This window comes from Microcaecilia unicolor, chromosome 1 (assembly GCF_901765095.1).
Source record: "Microcaecilia unicolor chromosome 1, aMicUni1.1, whole genome shotgun sequence".
Lineage (NCBI taxonomy): Eukaryota > Metazoa > Chordata > Amphibia > Gymnophiona > Siphonopidae > Microcaecilia > Microcaecilia unicolor.
In genome coordinates this window covers 263,689,103-263,704,166 of record NC_044031.1, presented here as the reverse complement: position 1 = coordinate 263,704,166, position 15,064 = coordinate 263,689,103, and the positions used below count along the sequence as shown (strand labels likewise).

The following is a 15,064-nucleotide window of genomic DNA, read 5'->3' as shown; positions in this document are numbered from 1 at the left end:
GAGTAACAGACAGAGGATGAGCAGTGCCTCACTGAAAGAGCTGGATGATAGAGGTACCTGCAGAACTGAAGCTGCGGTAGTAATGGAACTGTGTATAAAACGCAGTCAAGGAGCTGCTTTCCACACACAAACAAGGAACTGTGCTCCTGACACCGGCAAGGAACTGCTCTCCGGGCGCCAGCAAGGAGCAGCGCTCCACACGCCGACAAGGAGCTATGAATATGTTTTAAGCTTATAATATAGAAGACCTGCATGGTTAGAGCAAAATTCCCACTGAACAAAATGGAAATAAAAGGGCCCTTTTACTGGATCCTTTAGTGCCCCCTTGTCATCCTGGACTTGAGTAGATTAGCCTCTTAGTATATTGATAGAAACAGAGAGGCATCATAAGGTCAGATGGGCACATTCCAACTAGGAGTTTTATATAGAATTCCAAGTTTACTGTCACTGAATTTGAATTGAAATCTGAATCTTTTCAAATGAGTGGGATTTGTTGGGCCAGGCTTTTTTTTCAAAATTTTAAGCTTGCCTATACCTATTTTCAGTTAAATCAAGTCATGTTCAAGTGACTCATAACAGCCCTTTTAGCTGTGCTGCTCTTTTAAATTTGATGTCAAGGAATGTAAGGATTACATTGCTCTTCATAAGTTACTGAAGACCTAGATTTTTGATTTTCCTATTTAGTATATTTTCTTTGTAGAATTACTTATGACAGAGATGTTTGTCTTCCCTTGTAGTTTATTGGTATTTTGATTTCATTATGTCTGTATCTTATGAATTATAATTTGACTTGTATGTGATGGCTTTATATGTTGTACCTAGGATCCAGCTTGTACAAATCAAAATCTTACATCTCTCCTTCAAATTCCCCACCTGAACTATGACTTCATATTATAATAATAACATTTATTTCTGTTCCACATTATCTTAAAAATTCTAAGCGGATTACATAACGACCCCAAGTAACCCTCTTCACCTACCAACACAGCTTGACTATGATCAAACAGGACATCATGCAATCTTCATCCATTCCGACCCTCCACTTATACCTCATACGATCACTATACAACTTTGTATTTGTTATCCACCGACTGGGCAAACACCTTTGACAGTACTAAGGTCCTGTCAGGTTCTCAGGTTCAGAGCCCGCGGGGCCGGGCTCTGGAGCAAACGTGAGCCCTTGGGCTGCTGACGAGGAGCGACAGCAGCAGGCAAAACCCACCAACCAACGCTGGGCAAACACACCGGCACCGGCAGGGACTGCAGGCACCGCCCAGCGAGCCGGAACACATGGACTGGAATCCCCCGGACTGGAGGACACAGGACTGGAACACTGGACTGCAATTCCCCGGACTGGAGGACACAGGACTGGAACACACACCGGACCGGCACACACTGGACTGGAGCGCACCAGACTGGAACACACACTGGACTGGTCCGTACAGCTTCACCTGCACTTGGCCACTACCCCCCCAATGGTTGAGCCCTTGGGTTCGAGTGGCCGGCAGGACTTACCGAATACCGGATGACACAGGGACCAGGACTGGAAACAGAAGAGACAGCAGTGCTCCAAGGAACTGGACTAACCAGGGCACTCCTAGGCCTACACTAACAAAAGGACTACCTAAGCCCTATACTAACAAGCTAAACACAAAACTAACAAGCTTCCTAAGCACTACTCTAGCAAGCTAAAAACAAAACTATCAAGGTGCTTCCTAAGCACTACTCTAGCAAGCTAGATACAAAACTAACAAGGTGCTTCCTAAGCACTACTCTAGCAAGCTAGATACAAAACTAACAAGGTGCTTCCTAAGCCCTACCCTAGCAAGCTAGACAGAAAACTAACAAGGTGCTTTCTAAGCACTACTCTGGCAAGCTAGATACAAAACTAACAAGGTGCTTCCTAAGCACTACCCTAGCAAGCTAGACACAACGCAATGCTTCCAAAACCAAGAGGGAAAAGCAGGGGAACCACAAGGGAAAAGTAGGAAAGCAAAACACACAGACACCAGTGCACACTGCACTAACACTAACCTGGACCTTAGCAAAAGCAAGCAGGGAAACTAGACACAAAGTCAGAAGTGCACACTGCACCACCCTACCTAAAGCAAACACCACAGTTGCAAAGGCCTTGAAGGAAAGAACACCACTTCCTTATCAAGGCCCTCCCAGATGATGTCACACTCCCTAGCCCCAGGCAACAGCACACTGACCCAGATAGGCCCAACCCACACCAATGCAGTCCCGTGAAGCACTTGAAGCCAGTACACCCAAAAAGGGAGCAGAGCAACTCAGGCAACACCCACAGCTGCAGTAAAATGAGACAATTAGCCCCATGCTGCTGGAAGCTGCCAGCACAGAGAGAGAGAGCCAGCTGCTCAGAAAGGGCAGACAAAAGAAACAGAAGCCAGCTAAGCTGACCACCAGGAAAAAGGTAAGTTTGAGAGGGGTTATGACCACAATCATAACATGTCCATTAAAGCAGCATACAGGTCCCTGGAGTAGTCTAGTGGTGGGTGCAGTGCACTGCAGACAGGTGAACCCAGGCCCATATTTCCCTCTACCTGTTACTCTTGTGGTGGAAACTGTGAACCCTTCAAAACTCACCAGAAACCCACTGTACCCACATATAGGTGCCCCCTTCACCCATAAGGGCTATTGTAGTGGTGTACAGTTGGAGGTAGTGGGTTTTGGCGGGGACTCAGCAGACAAGATAAGGGAGTAACAGTGAGATGTTCACCTGGGAGCATTTGGTGAGGCCCCACCTGGAGTATTGTGTTCAGTTTTGGAGGCCGTATCTTGTGAAGGATGTGAAAAAAATGGAAGGGGTGCAAAGAAAAACTACGAGAATGGTATGGGATTTGCGTTACAATACGTATGAGGAGAGACTTGCGGACCTGAACATGTATACCCTGGAGGAAAGGAGAAACAGGGGTGATATGATACAGACGTTCAAATATTTGAAAGGTATTAATCTGCAAACAAACCTTTTCCGGAGAGGGGAAGGCGGTAGAACGAGAGGACATGAAATGAGATTGAAGGGGGGCAGACTCAAGAAAAATGTCAGGAAGTATTTGTCGCGTTCTCGAGGGCCTTGGCATTCTGTCAGGCTTCTTCCCCGGGAGCATTGGGTTTGTGAGTCCTTGGACCACTACTGTGGAGCGGCAGTGGCAGGCAAGGTCACCTTCAAGGTAGAGATGAGGCAAGACTGGACTGGAACCCCGGACTGGAGTTCTGCACAGGAATACACAGGACTGGAACGCACCGGACTGGAACCCACTGGACTGGTACACACTGGAGTGGAGCCCACTGGACTAGAACACACTGGAGCGGAGCCCACTGGACCGGAACCCACTGGACAGGAACACACTGGATCTAGGCTTCACCTATGCTTAGCCACTGTTTCCCGAGGGTTGAGCCCTCAGGTTCGGGCAGCCAGCAGGGCTTACAGGAAAACCGGAACTGGAACCAGCAAGCAGGAACAACAGGAATCAGGATACAGAAGTGCCCCCAGGCACCTAGGCGAAAGCAAGGCAGACAGGCAGGGAATGTCCGGGTTATGGCAATAGTCAGGTCTGACCGCAGGCAGAGAATATCCAGGTTCAGGCAGTAGTCGGGTCAGGCAGCAGGCAACAAGAATCGGGATTCAGGCAATGGTCAGGTCCAGCAGCAAGCAGAGAATATCTGGGTACAGGCAGTAGTCTGGTCAGACAGGGGGCAGAGAGTAGTCAGATTCAGGCAATGGTCAGGTCAAGGAGCAAGCAGAGAATATCTGGGTACAGGCAGAGGTCAGACAGCGGGCAGAGAATAGTCAGTCTTGCTCCTTGACCTGACCATTGCCTGAATCTAAGGCTGGAGTTCCAGTAGCAAGGAGTACTGGCAGCGGACAGGACTAGGGCTGAAGCTCCAGAAGCACAGAAAGCACACACGGGAGAACCAGAAAGCTAAACACAAGAAGACTAGGAAAGCTGTACACAAGCTAACAGGAAAGCTATGCCCAAGCTAACCAGTCACAAGCTAGAAACTACCACTAAGCAAAACACAGGAGGACTAGGAAAGCTGTACACAAGCTAACAAGCAAAGCTATGCCCAAGCTACTAGTAACAAGCTAGGAACTCACACTAAACTGAACACGGTAGCAGTGCACAGAGCACTCTAACATACCAGGGACCTTAGACGATGCAAAGGCAAAGGCTGCAGTCTCTAAGTGCTTAATAAAGCCCTTCAACACCAGAAGCGCAGCTGCAGCAATCTCTAAGTAACTACGGAGGCTGTTCAGGCACAAACCAAGGAGCAGGCAGAAAGCACAGTGAAACACAGAGAGGCTTCCCACACCCAGGTGTAGTGTAGTGAAGCAATTAGAGTCATGCTGGAAGCAGCCAGCACACACAGAGAGAGAGCTAACCCAGGCAACACCCACAGGTGCAGTATAGTGAGGCAATTAGTGTCATGCTGCTGGATGCAGCCAGCACAGGGAGCCAGAGCTAGCTCAGAAAGGACAGACAGAAGAAGCAGGAGCCAGCTAGGCAGCTGATCCCCAGGAACAAGGTAAGTCTGAGGGTGGTCACGGCCACAGACGTGACAGTATTTCTTCACGGAGTGGTGGATGCTTGGAAAGCCCTCCCGCGGGAGGTGGTGGAGAGGAAAACGGTAACGGAATTCAAACATGCGTGGGATAAACATAAAGGAATCCTCCTCAGAAGGAAGGGATCCCCAGAAGCTTAGCCGGCGGTGGGGATAGTGCTGGGCAGACTTATACGGTCTGTGCCAGAGCCGATGGTGGGAGGCGGGGCAGGTGGTTGGGAGGTGGGGATAGTGCTGGGCAGACTTATACGGTTTGTGCCCTGAAAAAGACAGGTACAAATCAAGGTAAGGTATACACAAAAAATGACACGTGAGTTTACCTTGTTGGGCAGACTGCTGTGCAGGTCTTTTTCTGCCATCATCTACTATGTTACTATTTTATTTGAAGTCCACTGCAGTGCCCCCTAGGGTGCCCCATTGGTCTCTTGGGGTGTCTGTGTGGCTAGTCTACTAAGAATGGTGTTCTTTTATATTTTTATTTTTTTTGTTTTATTTCACTTTTTAATTTTATTGTAAACCACTTAGCTCCTTTTCTGGTATTAGACGGTATATCAAGTTTTATTTATTGCACTTGTATCCCACATTTTCCCACCTATTTGCAGGCTCAATGTGGCTTACAGAGTATTGTTATGACAAAGTTATTCCATGATATCAGATACAGTTATTAATGTACAAAGATTAAGTAAGGAAGAGAGAAGGAAGGTGTTAGGCAGGATAGAAGGTATAGAAGGTGGACTTTAATAATTGGGTGGGTTGGTGAGGTAGTTTTGTAAGGCTATGAGTTCTCATTGTAGGCCTTGTTGAACAGATGTGTCTTCAAAGATTTGAGGAAGTTAGTTATTTCGTCAATAGCTTTCAGGGCTGTAGGTAGTGCATTCCACAGCTTTGTGCTCATATAAGAGAAGGTGGTGGCGTGTGTCAGCTTGTATTTTAGACTTTTACAGCTAGGGAAGTGTAGATTGAGAAATTTGCGGGATGATCTTATGGCGTGCTGGCTCCTCCTACATCCCAATGGCTTGATTTTGTGCATTTTTCACTTATACTTTTTTTGTCAAAAATGGACCAAAAAGATAAACACACACAGCACAAATACATCTAGCAAATAGCCATTTTGGGGGGGGGGGGGGGGGGAAGATGTTTTTCTGTTTTGAAAATGGCTATATTCTCCACTTAAATTTGACTTAGATGTCATATTGAAAATGCCCCTCCATGTTTAATTTCATTCAGTACAAATGCACAAACAGCCATATTTACTAAAAGCTAACTATGGCAAAAGCCCTTTGATAACTCAGTGCTCCAAGAATACTGTGCTGCTGATGCTTACAAGGTACTGGTTATTATTCCTTCCCCAACAACTTAAACCTTTACATTTTCTTCCCCGTTAGTAGTATAGCATTAGTTTAATGGCCACTTCTGCTGCTCAGTGCTAGCTGGTGGGTGAAACTCAGAAGTGAACTGCCTTGAATTTATCATAGTACAGTGCTACCGAGAGAGAGAACAAACTTTTACCTGGCACAATTTACATTACCTAATTCTTTTTGAATGCTAGCTACAAAGTAGGTAAAGCAAAAAGAGCCAGATACTGCCCATCCTCCATAACCCTTAACTCCTCCTTTTCCTAAGGGATCCCACATGCTTGTCCCATGCTTTCTTAAACTCTGACACAGTCCTTATTTTGTAGCCGCCCTCTGGACCGACTCCATCCTGTTTATATCTTTCTGTAGGTGCGGTCTCCAGAATTGCACACAGTACTCTAAATGGGGCCTCACCAGAGACTTATACAAGGGCACCATCACCTCTTTCTTCCTGCTGGTCATCCCTCTCCTTATGCACCCAAGCATCCTTCTGACTTTGACCATCACATTTTCTACCTGTTTGGCCACTTGAAGGTCATCAGACACAATCACCCCCAAGTCCCACTCTTCCTTTGTACATAGAAGCACTTCACCCCCTATATTGTACCGTTCCCTCAGATACTTGTGACTCAAGTGCATGATCCTGCATTTTTTAGCATCAAGTCTTAGTTGCCAAATATCGGACCATTCCTCAAGCTTTGCTATGTCTTTCCTCATGTCATCCATACCCTCTGGGGTGTCCACCCTGTTGCAGTATCATCCGCAAAGAGACAAACCTTACTAGATAGCCCTTCCGCAATATCACTCACAAAGATGTTAAGAAGAACCAGCCCTATGACCGATCCCTGCGGTACTCAACTGATAACATCCTTATCTTCAGAGAAAACTCCGTTTACCACTACCCTCTGTCTCCTTCCGTTCAACCAGTTTTTAACCCAGTCAGTTAACTGTAGGTCCCATACTGAGGGAACTCAGTTTATTTATGAGTTGCCACGTCAAAGGCCTTGCTGAAATCCAAGTACACCACGTCCAGAGCCCCTCCCACACCCAACTTGTTTGGTCACTCAGTTGAAAAAAATCAATCAGATTCATCTAACATGACCTGCCTCTAGTGAAGCCATTCTGCCTCTGGTCCTGCATTCCATTCAGTTTGAGAAACCTCACAGTTCTCCACTTTAGAAGCGTTTCCATTAGTTTACACACCACTGAGGTCAGATTGATAGGTCTGTAATTCCCAACCTCCTCCTTCTACTCTTGTGCAAAAGGACCTCATCTGCCCGTCTCCAGTCCTCCGAGACCACACCAGACTCTAAGGAAGCATCAGTCAGCGGAGCCGCCAGAACTTCTTCAAGTTTCTTGAGCACCGTCGGATGTATCCCATCAGGCCTCATCACTTTCTCTACTTTTAATTTAGCTAGCTCCTCACGAACACTGTTCTCTGAGGACGGGTCTTGGTCTATCATACATCCATCCCCTTTTGCATTTGTTTTCTTCGCTCTTGTTCAGAAATTATGAAAAAAACATGATTGGGAAGCAACCTCAAGATGGTTGAGCTTGAAATATTAGCGGAAGTATATAATACAACATATTCAGAAATGCATATATGTTTTATTTTCAGTACAAATATTTACGAACTACTACAGAACAGTTCCACCTGGGATACATTATGATCCTGAAGCACAGAAAGGCCTGCTGCTTTCCTTGCTTGATCATCGTTTGTTGCAAGACGTTTTTCTTGTGTTGAACATTGGTGTGATTGTCAAAATATTGGTAAGTGTTGTATAACAAAAAGTAAAAAATTCAGCACGTGTTTGTATAGTGCATGAAACTTATTTGTGAACAGTGGCGTACCAAGGTGGAGGCGGTCCGCCCCGGGTGCACGCCGGTGGGGGGGGGGGGGGGGGGGTGCCACGCGCCTGTTGGCTCCGCTCGTTCCATGCTCCCTCTGCCCCGGAACAGGTTACTTCCTGTTCCAGGGCAGAGGGAGCATGGAACGAGCAAAGCCGACAGGCACGCGGCACCCCGCCAGCAGGTAAAAATGCACCCGGAGGGGGGTCGCGCTATACCCCGGGGGGGAGGCGTATTGGCGATCCGCCCCGGGTGTCAGCCACCCTAGGAATGTCACTGTGTGTGAAACAATTTGGGCTGCATAAATAAGAACACACTTTAATCTCACTTACATTTACAATGCCAGGGCAATGCTTTTGCCAGAGAAACATTCACTGTAATATAGTATCACAGATGATTGCAAATTAGCTCATCTAGTCCACCCAGTCATAACTTCCTACTACCAGTCATTAAAGCTTGATTGTTTATAGAATATTGCTTTCTATTGTCAGTTTTTGTTCTAGCAAGTTATAGCTGGCTTAACTGTTGCTTGTAATTGTAATCACACCATCCATATTTGTAATTTGGTAACAGCTTAACCTTTCACCAAATATCAGAATAGGTGGTTTAGAGATGACTGCAGTTAAGTGGTGAGCACATGGGATACCTATGTACTCAAAGGTGACATTTGAAAAGTTACCTATGCTTTGGACTAATTTTACATTTTAACACAATACTAATGTGTATTTAAGTACAGCCTTTCATTCAAACAGGACCTAGTTGCATTTTATAATATTATATTGTGTTGTCCTCATTAGTAAGCTTTTTCCCCTCCTCTAAGATTAGTTTGTATTCATATGCAGATAACATAACATAACACTTCTTATATTCCTCTAGCAACAGAAAAGTTCATTACTTACTCGTTTCTCTACATCCTCAGTGGATGGTGTACCAATAATTTGTGTTTTCAAAGCACGGAATGTTGGGAAAATTGTTTTCTATTAAAGTTTAATACTAAAAAGACAAAACTATTATGGTTTAGATTGCTGACTATGGATTCTTGCTTACAATTGAAAATAAGGATTCTGCATTGGAACCCTATATTAGACCTTTGTTTATTGATGTCACCGCAGCTTTCAAATGTATATGCCAATGATCAAATGTAAATGAGGACACCAGAGGCTACTAACGCCCGCATTTACCAGCGCAGTATTATGAGGGCTCCGGTGTGATAAAACAACAAGCACGCCAGGGAATACCACAGAGCTCATTTAAATTAGATTTAAATGAACTCTTCAGTATTCCGCCCTTGTGATCAGAGAACAGCGCTCTGATTGTACGGGCGGAATAGCCCCTTAACCCTACAGCTTCCCTCTCTGTCCTGACCCCCCACCAAGCCAGGCAGCCCAGGCTGCCCCCTTCAGTCCTGGGGGTCCAATGTGCCCCCCACTGCCTCCTGAACACCGACACAGGGGGCTGGAGGTCCAGTGGACCTCCAGTCACCCGACCCCTACCCCCTGTGGACAGTGACACAGGACCTGCAGACCCTTGACCACCCCCCCCCCCCCGACACAAAAAACCTCCTTGGTGGCCCAGTGAGCTACCCTACCCCGCCCGCTCTGGTGGTCTGGCAGCCACGAATCACCCTCCCCGCCCCCCATACCTGAAGATGATGGAGGAGGGAGTAGCACTTCCTCCTCCTCCTTCCAGGGCTACCTCCATACAAAGGAGGTTCTCCCTTATATGTTAGGGAGGCCCCACCCAGCGCATCCCAGGATGCATTGGACAGGGCGCCACCATTGTAGAGGCAGCGCTGGAATGAGAAGGGAGTTCCTACTCCATCCTCCGTCATCTTCAGGTATGGGGGAGGGTTTGGGGGCTGCTAGACTACTAGGTGGGGCCTGGAGGTTAACTGGTCCTCCAGCCCTGTCAGGGAGGGGGGGGGGAGTCTAGAGGTCCACTGGACCTCCAGCCTCCAGTGCCATTGTATTGGGGGGGGGGAGGGGGTCAGGTCAGATTTACAGCACTTTTGGGAACAGCACAGAAATTTTGATAATCGGCCCATTAGTGCAGAAAATAGGTCAAAATATTTTCTGCAAGAGCAACTTCAACCTGTAGTTCAGGCAACCATATTATCACAATTTGATTATTGTTATTTGCTTTACTTGGGTTGTCATATTTCGAAGAAAAGGCTACAAACCAGGGGCGTAGCCAGCAGTCTATTTGGGAGGGGATACATTTCTTATGTGCTCCCCCTCCCAAATATTAAAAATCATACTTTGGCTGACGGGACTTGAGCACCCCTAATAGCAAAAAAGATCTGTTGCTGCTCCCCACCCCATGCAGGTCTGGCATCTCAATGCTGCTGCTCCTCCTCCTCCTCCCTCCCTTCCCCATGTCGAGGGGGACCCAGGGTTGCACTTGGGGGGGGGGGGGGGGGACTTGAATTTCCTCTGTGTTCCACTCCCTTGCATTAAAAATCATATTTTTCTGGCAGAGATGCCCAGGTCCCGTCAGCCACAGAGATCTGCTGCTGCTCCCCATCCTGACCTTGTGCAGGTCTGGTATCTCTGTGCTGCTGCTCATACTACTACTCCCCCCTCCCTCCTTGGTCTTCCAGAGTCCTGGCAGGAAGTCTGTTTCACTGCCTCTGCCAAACACCAGGTCTCTGGAGGACCAGCCGGGGGGGGGGGGGGGGGGGGGGGGGCGATTTGGCGTAGGTATAGAGAGAACTGAACCTGCATTGGAGGGGAGGAGGGAGGAAGGAAAGAAGGGATAAAGCAATATCAGATGCCGGGAGGTGGGGTTGAGAAAGGGAGAATGAATAGTAGAGGGTAGCAGGCTGCCCCTGCAAGGGTGCTGCAGTTTTGCAGGGGGCCTGAGCCCAAAGTGGGATGATCTAGAGCCCCCGTGGCTTTACCACTGCTATAAATGTTTCAGATTTGCCTGTTCTAAAAATCAAATTAACTACATTTTGTAGCTGCTATTTCTTTATTTTGCCTGGCTGTTGTACCTGTTTGTTGAATTGATCATTGGTATCTGTTTTTCTCAGCATTACATTTGATAGCTTATCTGGCATCAGATTTCTCTTTCTTCCATCAAACATTGCTATTTCCTCCCATCCCCCACAAACAGTTTCAAACTTGGTGGGTGTGGCTAGTGTCTCTGCTGGGGAGAAAGCTAACAGCCTTAAAACAAACAGCTTTTAGAGAGAGTCTACCCTTTTGGAGATAGGCTGCAGACAGCTCTGTCCTCCTGATTTTAGGCTTAGACCCACCCACCCCTAGAGTGACATTTCTTAAATAGCCTCCCTAACAGCCAAATTATCATTACTGACCTCATCCAATTACATCTATTTCTGAATCAATCTATTCTTTATCATAGTTTATCCCAGCTACTACTCATGATTCCATTAGAGCAAGTAACCTTAGTGTGTTCCTGATTCGTCACCTTCCTCCAGTAGCCCAGCGTACCAGTTTCACCAATTCCAGCGTTCCAGCAATCCAATTCTGCTGACCATGACCCCTGTGCACACTGTCTTCCTGATGCTGTCCCTTCCGAACCTACTTCTTAGCCCTAAAACACTTTACCCTGCTGCTACACTTTACTCTCCCCTTACCCTCATCACCTCACCTTCTCTCCTTTCCCCTTCCTTCTCCTTAGCCCTCAACCTTCAACATTTCCTTCCTGTTGTTGACCCATCTCCATTCCTCCTATGCACATCCCGCCTTCGTCGCCCTTCCTCCCCTACCCTTCTTCATATTCTCCTACTCCTTCTCCTGCTATCCGCAGGGGACATCAATCCCAATCCAGGTCCCCCACACCAATCCTCATCCTATCTATACAGACCACTCCGGAATGTCTCCAACTTCATTTCCATTCCCCTCCTCTCCCCCTCTTCCCTCCCCTTCTCGTGTGCCCTGTGGAATGCCCGATCTGTCTGCACCAAACTCTCCTTTACCCATGACCTCTTCATCTGTTCTCTCCAACTCCTCGCCCTAACTGAAACCTGGCTCCCACCTGACGACTCTGCCTCAGTCGCTGCCCTATGCCATGGAGGCTACCTCTTTTCCCACACTCCTCGCCCAGTTGGCCACGGAGGCGGTGTCGGGTTTGTACTTTCACCCTCTTGCAGATTCAGCCCCTTCTCATACCTCAGTCTCACTCCTTCTCATCCTTTGAAGTCCATTCCATCCGCTTATTCAACCCGCTGCCACTCCGAGTTGCAGTCATTTACCGACCCCCCGATTAGTCCCTTTCATCTTTCCTCACTAACTTCGATGCCTGGTGTTATGACCCGGTAGAAGTGAGCCCCTGTGCCCCGACTGAGCACGGCAGAGATGGAGTGACGCCGCACTCGGTCAGGCAGCCAGACAACCCCTAGCTTCACCTGGGAAGCGACCACCGTTCACCAAGAGTTGAGCTCCCAGCTGCAGGTGGCCACCAGGACTTCTGGAACCGGCGGTTTTGCACAGCCGCTGACCAGGCTGATGGGCAAGCAGACACAGTCCAATAGCCAAGTAATCCATAGGGCAAAGAATAGTCAAACCAGTCCAAGGTCTAGGCAGGCAGCAAACAGTTGTGGTCAGGAAAACAAGCCGAGGTCTGATACACAGGAGTACAGGAACTGAGGAAGACCGGTGAACAGAACTCCGGCGTGGACCTCTGAGACAATTGAGGCCGAAGCAACGAAGGACTGAAGGCAGGGCCTTAAGTAGTGGAGGAATTAGGCTCAAGCATGTGCAGCTGATTCAAGATGGCTGCCCCCATCAGCAGAGGTGCCTACGTCCAAATATGGGCTTCCTTCCTGACCTCGTTACTCCAAGATGGCTTCCCAGGACCTGATCTATCCAAGATGGCTGCGGCCATTGATCCAACCCAGATGACGGTTGCCAGAAATAGGAAACAGAAACAGACCCTCCTTCCTTCCTGAAGCTAACCAACACCAAGGTTGCCGGTTATCTTCGCCGGGCCACGACTCGCCGGCGAATCGGCCGTGCAGGCCTCGCACCAGGTGAGGGACGTAACACCTGGCTCTCCGTTTTTCTTGAACCTTCATCTCCATCTCTCATTCTTGGTGACTTCAACATCCACGCTGATGATTCCTCTGATTCTTCTGCTTCACAATTCCTTGCCTTAACGTCCTCATTCAATCTTCAGTTGTATTCCTCTGCACCCACTCACCAAAATGGTCACTGTCTCAACCTTATCCTCTCCTCTAACTGCGTTCCCTCCAGCTTCTGTTCCTCAGATCTCCCCCTTTCTGACCATCACCTATTAACCTTCACACTTAAGCACCCTCCTCCCCGATCCCACCCAATCTCAATCCCCACATCTAGAGATCTTCAGACTATTGACCCTCTTACTCTATCCTCTTATGTCTCTAACCTTTTCTCTACCACCACTCTATCTAAGTCTGTCAATGAAGCTGTTTCCTCCTATGATACTATTTTCTCCTCTGCACTGGACACTCTTGCCCCTCCCATGCCCCGTCCTACTAGGTGTACCAAACCCCAGCTTAGCTGACCTCTAAAATCCGCTACTTTCGTTCCTGTGCTTGCTCTGCTGAACATTCTTGGCTTAAATCCCACACCCTTGCCGACTTCATTCATTTCAAATTCATGCTTAACTCCTTCCAGTCTGCCCTTTCACTTGCCAAACAGGATTACTTCACCCAATTGTCAAATTCCCTTGGCTCCAACCCTGGACTCCTCTTCGCCACACTGAACTCTCTTCTCAAGGTACCTCTGCCCCCAATTCCCCCATCTCTTTCTCCTCAGACCCTAGCTGAGCACTTCCACGATAAAATCCGTAAGATTAACCTTGAATTTTCATCCAAACCCTCCTCACCCCCTACTCTCCTTCCTCTCCTTCTTTTTCCTCCTCCTCAGAAGTTTCTATGGAGGAAACTGCCCTTCTTCTTTCCTCCTCTAAATGTACTGCCTATTCCTCTGATCCCATCCCCACTTATCTACTTAACACTATCTCTCCTACTGTCATCCCAGTCATCTGTCACATCCTTAATCTTTCACTCTCCACTGCAACTGTTCCTATGGCCTTCAAACATGCGGTTGTCACTCCACTCCATAAAAAAACCCTCACTTGACCCTACCTGTCCCTCCAACTATCACCCCATCTCCCTTCTCCCTTTTCTCTCCAAATTACTTGAACGTGTAGTTCACCGCCATTGTCTTGACTTTCTTTCTTCGCAACCTATTCTTGACCCACTACAATCTGTTTTTTGCCCTTTTCACTCTACTGAAACTGCACTTACCAAAGTCTCTAATGACCTGCTACTGGCAAAATCCAGAGGTCTCTATTTTATCCTTATCCTTCTTGACCTATCTGCTGCTTTCGATACTGTTGACCACACTATACTTCTGGATACGCTGTCCTCGCTTGGATTCCAGGGCCCTGTTCTTTCCTGGTTCTCCTCTTACTTCTCAGTTCGTTCTTTCAGTGTTCACTCTGGTGGATCCTCTTCAACTTCCATCCCGCTTTCTGTTGGTGTGCCTCAGGGTTCTGTCCTTGGACCCCTCCTTTTCTCCTTCTATACCTTTTTCCATGGTACCCTAATTTCATCCCATGGCTTCCAGTACCACCTTTAGGCTGATGACTCTCAGATCTACATCTCCACCCCTGAAATCTCAACCTCGATCCAGGACAAAATCTCAGCCTGCTTGTCCAACATTGCTGCTTGGATGTCTCAACGCCATCTAAAGCTCAACATGACCAAAACTGAACTTCTCGTTTTTCCCCCTAAACCCACCTCCCCTCTTCCCCCTTTCTCTATCTCTGTTAATGGTTCTCACATCCTCCCTGTCTCTTCGGCTCGTAACCTTGGAGTCATGTTTGATTCCTCTCTCTCCTTCTCTGCGCATATTCAACAGATCGCCAAAACCTGTCGTATCTTTATCTGAATATGCTGCCAGAACCCTTATCCACACCCTTGTCACCTCTCGCTTGGACTATTGCAATTTACTTCTCACTGATCTTCCGCTCAGCCATCTCTCTCCTCTCCAATCTGTCCAAAATTCTGTGGCACGACTTATTTTCCGCCAGAATCGTTATACCCACACTAGCCCACTCCTCAAGTCACTTCACTGGCTCCCTGTCCGCTTCCGCATTCAGTTTAAGCTTCTCGTACTGACCTTTAAATGTATCCACTCTGCAGCCCCCCATTACCTCTCCACTCTTATCTCTCCCTACATTCCTCCCCGTGAACTCCGCTCACTGGACAAATCTCTCTTGTCATCCCCCTTCTCCACTGCTAACTCCAGGCTTCGCTGCTTTTATCT

General features: G+C 47.7%; 1 protein-coding gene across 1 annotated transcript in view; it reads left to right on the top strand.

Annotated features, from left to right (window-relative positions):
- The window catches only part of TOPAZ1 (testis and ovary specific PAZ domain containing 1), a 304,275-nt gene that overhangs the window by 134,240 nt on the left and 154,971 nt on the right, over positions 1-15,064 (top strand). Inside the window, 1 exon segment of the mRNA XM_030210899.1 lies at positions 7,558-7,711. Coding sequence (XP_030066759.1) covers positions 7,558-7,711 — 154 coding nt within the window.